This window comes from Jaculus jaculus, chromosome 8, assembly GCF_020740685.1.
Source record: "Jaculus jaculus isolate mJacJac1 chromosome 8, mJacJac1.mat.Y.cur, whole genome shotgun sequence".
Classification (NCBI taxonomy): domain Eukaryota; kingdom Metazoa; phylum Chordata; class Mammalia; order Rodentia; family Dipodidae; genus Jaculus; species Jaculus jaculus.
Window position 1 is genome coordinate 11,964,377 of NC_059109.1, and position 13,353 is coordinate 11,977,729.

Consider the following 13,353-nt stretch of genomic DNA (forward strand, 5'->3'; position numbering starts at 1 on the left):
CCTTCACTGCTAAGCCATCTCTCCAGCCCTAATCATATCAATTCTAACCTGTCATTTGGAGGTTTGAATTTCCCTTTCCACTCTCAAATGTTTATGACATCATCTTTCAAATTAAAAAGTCTGCAAACACAAGGTGTTAGAGAGATGGCTCAGCAGTTAAAAGTGTTTGCTTGCAAAGCCTGCAGGCCTGAATCCCACACCCTCCCCACTCCCCCGCAGCCACCCACAGTAGGTAAAGCCAGATACAAAGTGGGGAATGTATCTGGAGTTCATGTGCAGTGATAGGAGGCCCTGTGGCTGTAAATTCCTCCAAAGGCATTCATGTTGCACAACAGACCTCATGGCATCCTCAGTCCATGCCCTCACAACCATGTGCTGGCTTTCTTTACACACCACTTCTCCTGTCACACTGCCAAGCACAGCAAGGCAGAGGTTTCCAATGTAAGCTTATGTACCTCCCCACCTGGCATAGCTCTGGGAACAGAGTGCCCACGAGTAGAGAGAAGAGTTCTCCAAGGTTTGTTTACCTGCACATTTCTTCAGAAAGCCAAATGCTGACCACTGGTGCCATCAGCTCCTCCAGGAACAACTTCTGTCGTTCATAGTTCTTGAATTGGTTGCTAATGAGAACCAGGGCTTCCATGAGGGCACACTTCTCCATTTGAGTCAGAAGCAGCTCATTGGAGAGTAGTTGCTTCACATGGTTATAGAGTGTGTCAAAACTGGGCTGCACGAGACAGAGAGAAAAAGGACAGAGATGGGGCAGGAGTGCTTTTCAGGGAGATGTGGGCCACCAACGAAGAAAATCAAGACAGTCCCAAGAATGTCAGACCTATCAGGCTCTCCCTTAGTGATTTTGTTACAATGTTTTTACTGAATAGCAAGGCAACTGATCAGAAGTCTTTCTTGAGTACTTGGAAACTGCATTAACATTACTGTACCTTTACGAATATCTCCCGATGTAGACAGAGGGAACATAATACGAAAAGGAAATAACTGCATATTCAGAGAAGAAAGTTCTAGTTCATTTTCTTATCTGGAGTAATGCTACCATTTTTTATAGAATCTCTCACAAGAAGAATTGTGATTTGCATTTGACATGTCTCATGATCAGGCAATCATCGATAGTAGGAATGAAAAAGGTCACATGCTAAATAAAGGATTGTGTATTTGTAGGAGTAATCCTAAGCATTCATATAGAAAAAATTCATTTTGAGGGACAAATATAAATTATAAGCTAGAATACAAGCTAAAGATAAGACTGCTATTCTACATAAAGTTACAGTACCTAGTTTTCCCTTTACGAGAAGTATCATAACAAGGGGATTCACACAGGACGCAGGGGACTCAGTGGGGTTCAGTGGCTTACCATCACAAGCTCAGGGTAGTCCCGGCACATCTTGATGATGGAGGAACAGGCATGTCTCCTCACGTTCCTCACTGCTCGCGTCCGGGGCGCCTGTGAAGACATGGACCAAACTCAGCCACTGGCAATGTAACTTCCTGAGGAGGCTTAGCATCATGTGACTGTACAGAGGCATGCTCACAATCCATTTTTATAATCCTATGAGTATAACGGAGTAGCACTTATGATCATCATGAATTTGCATGTTTAAAATTGTCCTCGATCATCTTTAAGAGTAAAATACCATATGACAATCTGCTATCCCTTTCCACTCACACAAAAATCTAGACTTGTACATCCAATAAACTAGAATCTGCTAGATTTATTAATAGTCTTAGGTGGTGTGGTATCCTAGACCTATAAATCTAGCACTTGGGAGGCTGAGGTAGGAGGCTTGAGAGTTGAAGGCCAGCCTGGTACACACAGTAAGATTTTACATCGAAAACAAACATAAAAAATGACTTACCTTACTTTCTTCGACAGTTTCGAAAGTGACAGATGAAAATAGCTGAGAAGAGGGGGGGAAAAAAGGGTCACATGTGTATTTTAAAGTTTTAAAAAATATTTATTTTTAAGCACAGAGTATTGAAGGGGAGAGGGAGAATGGATGCACCAGGGCCTCCAGCCACTGCCAATGAATTCCACACACATGTACCACCTTGTACATCTGGCTTACGGGGGTCCTGGGGAATCGAATCTTAGTCCTTTAGCTTTGTAGGCCAACCCCTTTAACTGCTAAGCCATCTCTCCAGCCCACACATGTAATTATCTCCCCCCCCACACCCCAAGATACGGTCACGCTCTATCTGAGGCTGACCTGGAATTCTCAATGGAGTCTCTGGGCAGCTTTGAACACATGGCAATCCTCCTACCTCTGACTCCCAAGTGCTGGGAATAAAGGTGTGCACCAATATATCCAGTTTCCACATGTGTATTTTTTTTTTCCAAGGTAAAGTCACACTCTAGCCCAGGCTGACCTGGAATTCACTATGTAGTCTCAGGGCGGCCTCAAACTCTCAGTGATCCTATATCTGCCTCCTGAGTGCCAGTATTAAAGACATGCGCCACCACACCTGGCAACATATGTATTTTTATTATTTATATTTTTAATTTTTTATTGACAACGACCACAATTATAGGTAATAAATCATGATAATTCCCTCCTATCTCCATTTTCCTGTTCACATATGTATTTTTAAATAGTAGTTATCATGAAATTCCCAAGAAAATATTGAAATTATATTCTTAGTAACAATCCAGGAAAAGGGGGAAAAAAATTAAGAGAGCTTTACAGTGGTGTGCAAAGCTTCTGAATCCACTTGCTTAACCATGTCTGTAAGAGGCTTGAGAACTCGATTTTACTACCTAAGTACTAAGAGAGCAACCCACTTTTTTGAAATGCTACTTGCCTATGACAATTCTTTTTTCATTTTCCAAGCTATTTTTTTTTTTTTTTTGAGGGAAAGGGGCCTAAAAGTACTTCAAAGCATAGTAAAAATAGTCTTTTCTAAATTCTGCTCTCTCTAGTCCACTATTCAGGTGGTGACACTTACTGTCCCAGAAATCATTAAATTGGAAACCTCTCCCTGTCCCAGTCTCTCACAAAAACTCTCCTTGTATAGCCAGGTGTGGTAGCACACACCTTTGATCCCAGCACTCGGGAGGTAGAGGTAGGAGGACTGCCATGAGTTTGAAGCCACCCTGAGATTACACAGTGAATTCCAGGTTAGCCTGGCCTACAGCGAGACCCTACCTCAAAAAAAAGATTAGTTTTCCAGCCTGGCGTGGTGGCACACACCTTTAATCCCAACACTCAGGAGGCTGAGGTAGGAGGAATGCCCTTAGTTTGGAGTCATGGTACTACTAAGTGAGTTCTAAGTCAGCGTGGGGTATGGTGAGACCCTGCTTCACCCTCATACGCACACCATCCAGATGTGATCAGCTTCAAAACTAATTAAAAGTTCACAAAGAGCTGGGCGTGGTGGCGCATGCGTTTAATCCCAGCACTCGGGAGGCAGAGGTAGGAGGATTGCCATGAGTTCAAGGCCACCCTGAGACTCCATAGTGAATTCCAGGTCAGCCTGGACTAGAGTGAGACCCTACCTCGAAAAACCAAAACAAAACCAAACCCGGGTATGGTGCCACACGCCTTTAATCCCAGCACTTGGGAGGCAGAGTTAGTGAGTTCTAGGCCAGTCTGGACTAGAGTGACCCCCTAACTCAAAAAATAAAACAAACAGAAGTTTATACGGGATATGGACTTTATACCTTAGCAAAGACCTGGGGCAGGAACTCTGGCTTGTAGGTGACAAATGGGAAGAGGGCTGAGACATTGGTGAGGACACACGACAGGATGAGGGGGTCCTTTATCTCAAAGTTCACCACCATTTGCAGCAGCTCCATCCCATCATTAACAGGCACTTGCTGCAAAACAGACAAAAAGGAGGTCATCATGATTGCCAAAGCCTGGGAATAACCATTTTTGTTACCTTTTCCAGAGATTCTGTTTATAAATATTGAATTTTGTCATATGACTATAAACTGCTATGGGGCGAGGGGCTAGCGATTAAACTCAGGGGCTTATATACATGCTCTGCCACTTAAATACATAAAGTGACTGTGTGTGTGTTCCTGGGACGGCAAGCCAGGTCCTCATGAATGCTATGAATGTGGCCAAGCCCTTTTTAAAAAATGTTTTGAGACAGGGTCTCTCAAGTGCAAGATCCAGATCATATACTGCTTTATAGCCTTTAAAATTCTAACCTTTGCTCTATATTACTTAAAATTTACACCAATAATTGCTACCAACTCTCACAATAAAGATGAAGCATCTACTACCAGTAAAAATTAAGAATGTTTTCCAGTTTTGCACTACTGTAACCAATGCTAAAACATACATCTCTTTGTTTGCTTTGTTTTTGAGGTAGGATCTTGATCTAGCCCAGGCTGACCTGGAATTCACTATGTAGTCTCAGACTGGCCTTGAACTCACAGCAATCCTTCTAACTCTGCCTCGCCAGTGTTGGGATTAAAGGTATGTGCCACCATGCCCAGCTTAAAATACATCTTTATAGGGCAAAGTTTTTGCCTTGGAAACATGAGTACCTGAGTTCAAGTCCCAGAACTCATGTTAAAGCAAAACCACCACAGATCTAAAAGTGTGGTTGGTGGCTCATACTTTAAATCCAACACTCAGGAGGCTGCGGTAAAAGGATTGCTGTGAATATGATGCCAGCCTGGGATAGAGTAAGCTAAGTCCCTATCTCAAAAATAAGTGAATAAATAAAAATAAAGAGGCTAGATATGGTGAGGTGTTTTTGTAATCCCAGTGTTAGGGAGGCAGAAACAGGAGGATAGAAGACTATCTGGTGAGTTTCAGGCCAAAAGAAATGTTAGCTGGGCAGGGTGATATATGCTTATAACTCAGGAGCTCAAGTGACAGAGGCACGACTCCCACAAGACTGAGGAAGTGTGAAATCACTGCAATCCCATCTCAAAACAAAAACCTTTTTATATTTTCAAGTGCATATTTTTTTTATTTGTTAGGTTTTTGTTCTTGTTTTGTTTTTTGAGGTAGCATCTCACTCTAGCCCATGCTAACTGTGAATTCACTATGTATGCCTGGAATTCTTTCACTGTTGAGTTATGAGACAGATGGATCATTGTAAGTTTGAGATCAGCCTGGGACCACCGACTGAGTGTCAATTCAGCCTGAGCTACAGTGAAACCCTACCTCAAAAAAAAAACAAAAAGAAAATAATCAATTAAAGCCATTAATTTATTTTATGCTTATACACAACTTGGGAGCTTTCACCCACATGATTATTAAATAATCCAATGTTTCTTGAATCTTTGGGATGCTTGTTTTGGCTTCAGTTGTTTCTAGGTTATTTCATTACCCAATAAGCAATGTCTAATGCTAGCATTATGCTGCTTTGAAATATGGAGAGGCACATCAGCCCTCATCTTCAAAAATGTGGCTTTATTCATCCTTCCCAAATTTTATACAATTCATTGATAAAGTGACCCTCTACTCTTATAAATACAAGCCCGGCTAGTAACATTATGGACTATATGAACAGCTTCTCAAACTTTTTAGTCAAAGACTCTCTTGTTGAATTGAATTGAATCTTTCATTTGCCAGATGTGGTGGCACAAGCCTTTAATTCCAGCACTCTTGAGACAGAGGTAGGAGGATCACCATGAGTTCAAGGTCATTCTGAGAGAACATAGTGAATTCCAGGTCAGCCTGGAATAGTGTGAGACCCTACCTCAAAAAACAAAAACAAAACAAAACAAACAGACCCCATTCATCCAAGAGTAACCAGACAATGAAAACTGAGGTGCTGTGACTGATATGGCATGGGGCTGAGGGCAGAAAACGAGCAGTCTGGAGACTAGTGGACTAGGCAAGGGCTTGCACACCCCTGACATACAACACCCAGCTCATTAACAAATAAGAGAACAACCTCATCATACAGAAGTTTACCTGACACTCCTCTCTCGATTAGAGATGCTCATTCAGGGCTGGGACTATAGATCAATGGTAGAGAAAAATAAAGAAATGCTAATACACTGTGACCCATGACATTTTAGAAGAGACTAAGAAGGGTCTTACAGCTCAGAGGCGTGCCTGAGGGTGACGGATGTAGCTTAGTGCAGAGCACTTGTTGGGCAGCATGAAGCTCGGGGCTCAGTCCCCAGCACAACAAAACAAACAGGAGAGAAGGAAGTTGCTGAAGGTGTCAAAGTGTCACCCAAAACTTTCCTGAGGGAAAATGGGGTCTTATTTATTTATTTATTTATTTGTATTCTGTTTATTTTTTCCCCCACCACTTACCTGGTCACTTATCAAATCTCGAAAATCATCTATAACTTATACTTTTTGCCCCAGCCTCTATCTTGGCCCAAAATTCTGAAGGTACTTTTTAATTTTTTTTTTTTTTTTTTTTTGGTTTTTCGAGGTAGGGTCTCACTCTGGTCCAGGCTGACCTGGAATTAACTCTGTAGTCTCAGGGTGGCCTTGAACTCATGGCTATCCTCCTACCTCTGCCTCCCGAGTGCTAGGATTAAAGGCATGCGCCACCACGCCCGGCAACTTTTTAATTATTTTTTATTTATTAATTCGAAAGTGACAGAAAGATAAAGAGGCAGATAGAGACAGAGAGAATGGGCGCACCAGGGCCTCCAGCCACTGCAAATCAACTCCAGATGCGTGCGCCCCCTTGTGCATCTGGCTAACGTGGGTCCTGGGGAATCGAGCCTTGAACCAGGGTCCTTAGGCTTCACAGGCAAGCGCTTAACCGCTAAACCATCTCTCCAGCCCACTTTTTAATTTTTAATAATTTTTTAAATTTTCAAGGTGGGGTCTGACTCTGGCCCAGGCAGACCTGGAATTCACTGTGTAGTCTCAGGCTGGCCTTGAACTGTCACTGATCTTCCTACCTTTGCCTCCCAAGTGCTAGGATTAAAGGTGTGTACCACACCTGGCTGAAGGTACTTTTTGAGCCAACTATTATTTGGTATTTTAACCACATATTCATAACCAAGGCTTACTATGGGATAAGAGTGTTGCTCAATGGTAAAGGACTTGTTTTGGATATATAAAGGCTTGGTTTAACTGCCAGAAGTGCAGTTATAAAGTAATTTTGGAGGGCTAGAGAGATGGCTTAGCAGTTAACATGCTTGCCTGCCAAGCCTAATGGCCCAAGTTCAATTCCCCAGTACCCACATAAACCAGATGCACAGAGTGGCACATGCATTTGCAGTGTCTGAATGCCTTGGCACACCCATACTCTGTCTCTACTTGAAAACACATAAATAATACATACCTACAAATTCAGTCTATATGCAAGCTTTCCCCTTCTACAATGCTGGGTGTCATTCTGTTGTGGGTACTGACAAATATCTGACAAACCCTGACAATTCAATTCTCTTGCCTTCAAGCACGATCAAACTGATGCTTCCATAGCCACTGATGGTGACTAAAACGCTAGGAAAGAAAGCTGCAGTGTCACTTCCGTAACTTGGTAGGGCTTGTCTTGCTGTGCTACAATTTCTCTATTAAGTAAGTGGTCTTGGTCGGGTTATTTCTGCCAGCAATGCCAACCCAACTGCAACAGTAACAGTTGGTACTGAGGAGTGGGATTGGTGCTAGATACCTATGTGGTTTTGGCCTTTTGGAGATAATTTTCAAGAGGAATGTGGAAGGATTTGAAACCTTGGCCTAAAAGACACCTTGCAGTGCTATAAATACAGCTTGATGGGTTAATCTGGTCAGAGTTGCAAGACCTGGATGCAGTAAAAACCATGGACTATGAGGTTTGGCTTATGAAGGTGAAAAGGAGCTTTGCTTGGACTGGGCTAGAAGCAGTTTGTGTGAGAGGCTTGCTGTTATGCCCATGTCCTGAGAACCTGGAAATTAACGCCTCCCGGAGGCAGAGTATTGTTGGGGGTAGGCTTATGGGTGTTACAGCCAGTTTTCCCTGGCCAGTGTTTGGCATACTCTCCTGGTCCTGTTGTCTATCTCCTGTTGGCCAGGAGATGATGTCCAACCTCTGTTCATGCCATCTTTTCCCCATGCCACCATGGGGCTTCCCCTCAAGTCTATAAGCCAAAATACTCCTTCTATTCTTGGTCTGGTGATTTCTGCCGGTAATGCGAACCCGAGTGCAACAACTAGGTATTTGGACATGAGTATGCTAGTTTAAGATTTCTAAATCAGCTTCCACCTTTGTAAGTTTGCATCCATTGGCTTTCCTGTTCTCTACTTATTTTAAAAGATCAATAATGGGCTGGAGAGATAGATGGCTTAGCAGTTCAGTGCTTGCCTGTAAAGCCTCAGGACCCCAGTTTGAGGCTCAATTCCCCAGGACCCACGTTAGCCAGAAGCACAAGGGGGCGTATGCGTCTGGAGTTTGTTTGCAGTGGCTGGAGGCCCTGGCGTGCCCAGTCTCTCTCTCTCTCTCTCTGTCACTCTCAAATAAAAATGAACAACAAAAAAAAAAATTAAAAGATCAATAATGATTATAGTAAGCATGGAAAACAGTTACTTACTTCTTTGTCTAGTGTTCGAAACATCTGGTTGATCACACTTTCCAAAAAAAAAGTCATGGCTTCCCACTGCACGAATGAAGAAGAGAAGATGGAGCAGAAGCCTCCCTCTCCAGTTCCAGCTGTAGAACAGGCTTTTGAAACACACATGCAACACTTATCAGCATGGCAAGATCACAGTAGACAGAGACAATGTGCCAGAGGAGGGGGCTGGCTTCAAAGATCACTTCGTAATTTCAGAGTTGAAGGAACAGGGTTATCTAACTATAAACTTGGGCAAGGAAGAGAGCACATGAGCTAAAGACTAGGAAGGGCTTCTGTCCTGCTTCTATTTCTGAACAATGAGGTACTTAATTCACCGGACACTTGTCTGTTGAAAATATGCACTTTAGCATCAAAAACAGTTGCTGCACGCGAACAGTGATGCATGCATCTGGACTTTTTCTACAGTGGCAAGAGGCCCTGTGGCACCTATTCTCTCTCGCTTTCCTTGAAAATAATTCTTTTTAAAAAGTGCCTTACCCACAAGGCACTTGAAACATACTAAGCAATTTATTCCCTCCTCCATGAGACTGCAAACAATTAAGATATGGAGATCACAGGAAATCTGCCAAGCTGGTGATGCAGCTCAGTGGAAGTAACTGTATAACATTTACAAAGCCGTAGGTGCAATTCCTGGATGGGTGGGAGTGCTGAGGGCAAGGGCCAGTGTGGAATTCCTAGCACTGGCAGACGGAGGCATAACAATACTTGAGTCTGAGGTCAGCTTAGGTTACAAAGCAAGTTCTAGGATAACAGTGAGACTTTGCCTCAAAACACATAAAACAAGCAAAAAGAAAAAAAATTCTTACAATAAGAAAATGATTTAAAATTCTGCTTCATATCCAACAGCATCAGGGCATTTTTTAGAGCTAAATCAAGAAATATATGCCATGGCCCAAATTCACTAATATCACCAAAGTACATCTTCAGGTATCTGCAAGATTTATGGATAAAGTTTCCCACCTCCAGACAGGGCTGTCATTTACTAGCTCCACACATGTGTGACATACTACTTTTAAGGTACTAGGCCTCCAAAGTTGATGTTAAATTACATAAAATCCAAAAATTAGTGTCCCTGTAAATAAGCATTTCTATGGAATGACTTGTACTTGTTAGTCCACCAGTTTAATTAACCCTGGTATGTACAACATGCACTAATCGGACGAGAGACAGTAGACAGGGAGGATAGAGGAGTTTAGCCAACTGATGCACTTGAACAGGAGAGCATTTTGATTTCATATAAAGTGAGAGTTCCTAAAGGCCCTGAGGTGATAGGCAAACACTTGCTTGAAAAGTGTTCAAAAAAGTTAGATCTAAGCATGCAATTTGTAATGGTGTCCTAAAATGAAATGAAATTGTAAAATCAACAACTTGTTGATTCTGTTAGAACAAAAAATTAAGCAAAGCTGACAGGGTATTATTTTACCCTCAGTTAAGCAGTATTATTAATACCTGTTTTTTCTCTGCAAGCAAAAGAAAATACTTCTTTACAGTATCAGTGTATTGCTGTGACATGTAAATCAGGTTCTATTCCTATGTGCAGTTTGGATAGAACACTGATGTTCAATACAAAACAAGCAAACAAACTCACAGTTCACAGCTCCAGTGTCAATGGAACTTGACAGCTGATACTTTAGCCACTCAGCAGCCATCTGGAAGCTAGTCTTGGGATCCAAACGACAAACCAACCTCATCACTTCTCCTTGCTGGGCTCGGGAGGCTGCCAAGGACATGAATTAATAAACAGTGCAATATTTAATGGTGATTCTTTTATTCAGGTGGGGGAGGGGAATGTTTTGTAAGACTCATGTTTTGGATTTAACAAAGGCCCATAATTCATAAATCCTTAAGATTTCAAAAACAAATGTTTTCTGGAACATATTATGAGCTATATCCTATATGTAGTAAACTAAAATTTGTCTTCCATTTCTTTTTAAAAATATATATATTTAATTAATTTATTTGGGAGAGAGAAAGAAGAAGAGAGAGAAAGAGAGAGAATGGGCATGCCAGGTCCTTCAGCCACTGCACAAACTTCAGATGCATGTGCCACCTTGTGCATCTGGCTTACATGGGACCTGGAGAATTGAACTGGGATCCTTTGGCTTTGAAGGCAAACGTCTTAATCGCCAAGCCACCTCTACAACCTCGAGTCTTACATTTCTGTTGGAATTTAAAGGAAACTAGCTTGACAGGAATGGAACACGGTGCACCTGCTGCAGAAGCAGTTTGGAAGTTCCTCAAAAGATTAAATATGGATTTACCATATTATCTAGCAATTTAACCCCTAGTTATATACCAAGAGAAGCAATAACACTTTCACACAAAAATGTGTACACTGGGAGCCGGGCGTGGTGGTACACACCTTTAATCCCAGCACTCAGGAGGCAGAGGTAGAGGACCACTGTAAGTCTGAGGCTACCTTGAGACTACATAGTGAATTCCAGGTCAGCCTGGAGTGAGACCCTACCATGAAATACCAAAAATGATAGGTGAAAGGTGAGGATAGGATCCAATAGGCATGTGTATACTGGTGGTGTATACTGGGTTAAAGAGATGGCTCAGTGGTTAGGGAGCTTGCTTGCAAAGCCTAACCAATTTGCAGTTGATTCCCCAATAACCACATAAAGCCAGATGCAAAAGTGGCACACTCATCTGGAGTTCATTTGCAGCAGTTAGAGCTCCAGGAGCATGCATTTTCATTTTCTATCTCTCTGCCTGCAAATAAATAAAATAAAATAAAATAAAATAAAATAAAATAAAATAAAATAAAATAAAATAAAATAAAAATGTACACACAAATGGTCACAGCATTATCACTAACAGGTAAGAAATAGAAATACTAACACCACAAACTAATGAATAGAATAACTAATGAATGACTAACTGTGGTACATTTATACAGTGAGATATTATTACTGTTAATAATAAATGAAGCACTTTACGTAGGCTCCAACATGGATGGATTTCTAAAAACAGTATGCTGGGCTGGAGAGATGGCTTAGCGGTTAAGCGTCTGCCTGTGAAGCCTAAGGACCCCGGTTCGAGGCTCGGTTCCCCAGGTCCCACGTTAGCCAGATGCACAAGGGGGCGCACGCGTCTGGAGTCCGTTTGCAGAGGCTGGAAGCCCTGGAGTGCCCATTCTCTCTCTCTCCCTCTATCTGTCTTTCTCTCTGTGTCTGTCGCACTCAAATAAATAAATTAATTAATTAAAAAAAAATAAAAACAGTATGCTAAGTGAAAGAGGCCATCATAAAAGACTACATGCCATGACTCCATTTATATAAAGTATGCACAATAGGCACATATGAGAGACAGAGGAAAGACTAGTTGTGTAGGGACAGGAGGAGTGAAGGACTGGAGATGAAAACAAGAGTTTCTTCTGAGCTGATGAAAATGTTCAACAATAACTTCTGATATTTGTTACATAATTCTGAAAATACTAAAAGGAAATGTAACTATAAAAGTGAATTTTATGTTAAATGAATTTTATCCTGATAAGTTAATTAAAAAAAAAATTCGACAATCTGGGAAGATGGCTCACGGGGAAAGCAAGAGTGGCTGCTGTGCAAACAAGAGGACCTGACATCAATTCTAGCATCCATGTGAAAATCCCAAGGCAAGGCCACGTCTGCCTTGTAACCCTAATGCTAAAGGGACGTGAGGAATGGGGCATTGCCTAGTCAGCCAAACTAACCACAGCCAAGTTCCAGGTTCAGTGAGACACTTGATCTGAGGGAAATGAGGCTCAAGAGGGATAGAGAAGGCCACCCTCCCTGGCCTCGGCATGCATGGGGGGCATGCACCTGCTGACCCGTGCATGTATCACACGTGTGTGCACTTAGTCAGCCCCCACCCTCAAAACAACAACAAAACGCTAAGAATGAAACATGATATAGTGGCCTTTCTTATTTTTTTTCTGGGAAAAACCCAGAACCCACACCATAAGGTGGTACTTAATCCTAAGCATGATGGCAAAACAGTCAATTTGAATTAGATTGAGATTCACCTAGGAGACAAGTCTCTGGGCATGTCTATGAGAAGTTTCTAGAGGAGGTAGGAAGAGCCCACTAGCAGTGAGAAGAATCCTTCCCTGGTTGGGGTCCTAAACTGAAAAGGAACAAGCTTCTGAAGGCAGACACAATGTGACCAGCTGCTTCCTGCTCCTGCTGCCATGGACTGGATCCTCTCAAAATGTAAACCAGAAATCAATGCTTCCTCCTTTATGCTGCTTTTTGTCAAGTATCTCATCACAGCAACAAGAAAAGTAAGTGATCCACCAAGTGCAAAAGAAATTCCAGAGAGTCTAAAGTATGGCTTCTATCCTTCAACATCTATGTTCAAAGACGCAGGGGAGAAGAATGGACACATGCAGCACAGAATATGTTCTCCCTGGCATGTGGTCCCAGTATCCTTCTGCAATGGGAAAACTACAGCTTAAGCAGGTTGCTGTCCAGATTTTTGAGGATCCCTGAGTGTCATGCACTAGATGTCATTCTAAGCATGCTGGGAGAAATGTGAGGCTGATCACTTACAATTGAAGAAAGCATTGAAGTCTTCGTCACTATCAAAATCAAACCGGGAATATTCACAGCTAGGGCTGTCTGTCTTAGAAGGAAAGCCCATCTGGAAAGAGAAAGAAAAAAGTCATGCACAAAGTGGCACATGCATCTGCAGTTTGTTTGCAGTGGCCTAGAGGCACTGGCATGTTGACTTTCTGACTCTCCCTCCCACCCTCTCTCTCAAATAAATAAATCACCAAAGATGACAACAGAGAACTAGAACACGGTACATGTTTAGTAAATTCCTATTCCTTGGGAAATTAGGATCATACTCCCTCTGGCTTTAAAAAT

General features: G+C 42.1%; 1 protein-coding gene across 1 annotated transcript in view; it reads right to left on the reverse strand.

Annotated features, from left to right (window-relative positions):
- The window catches only part of Xpo5 (exportin 5), a 49,978-nt gene that overhangs the window by 18,125 nt on the left and 18,500 nt on the right, over positions 1-13,353 (reverse strand). Inside the window, exons 12-18 of the mRNA XM_004649465.3 lie at positions 13,036-13,126; positions 10,092-10,220; positions 8,462-8,592; positions 3,674-3,829; positions 1,872-1,913; positions 1,370-1,459; positions 528-727 (exon numbers count right to left, since the gene is read on the reverse strand). Of these exons, the coding sequence (XP_004649522.1) occupies positions 528-727; positions 1,370-1,459; positions 1,872-1,913; positions 3,674-3,829; positions 8,462-8,592; positions 10,092-10,220; positions 13,036-13,126 (839 nt within the window). The remainder of the gene's footprint in view (positions 1-527; positions 728-1,369; positions 1,460-1,871; positions 1,914-3,673; positions 3,830-8,461; positions 8,593-10,091; positions 10,221-13,035; positions 13,127-13,353) is intronic.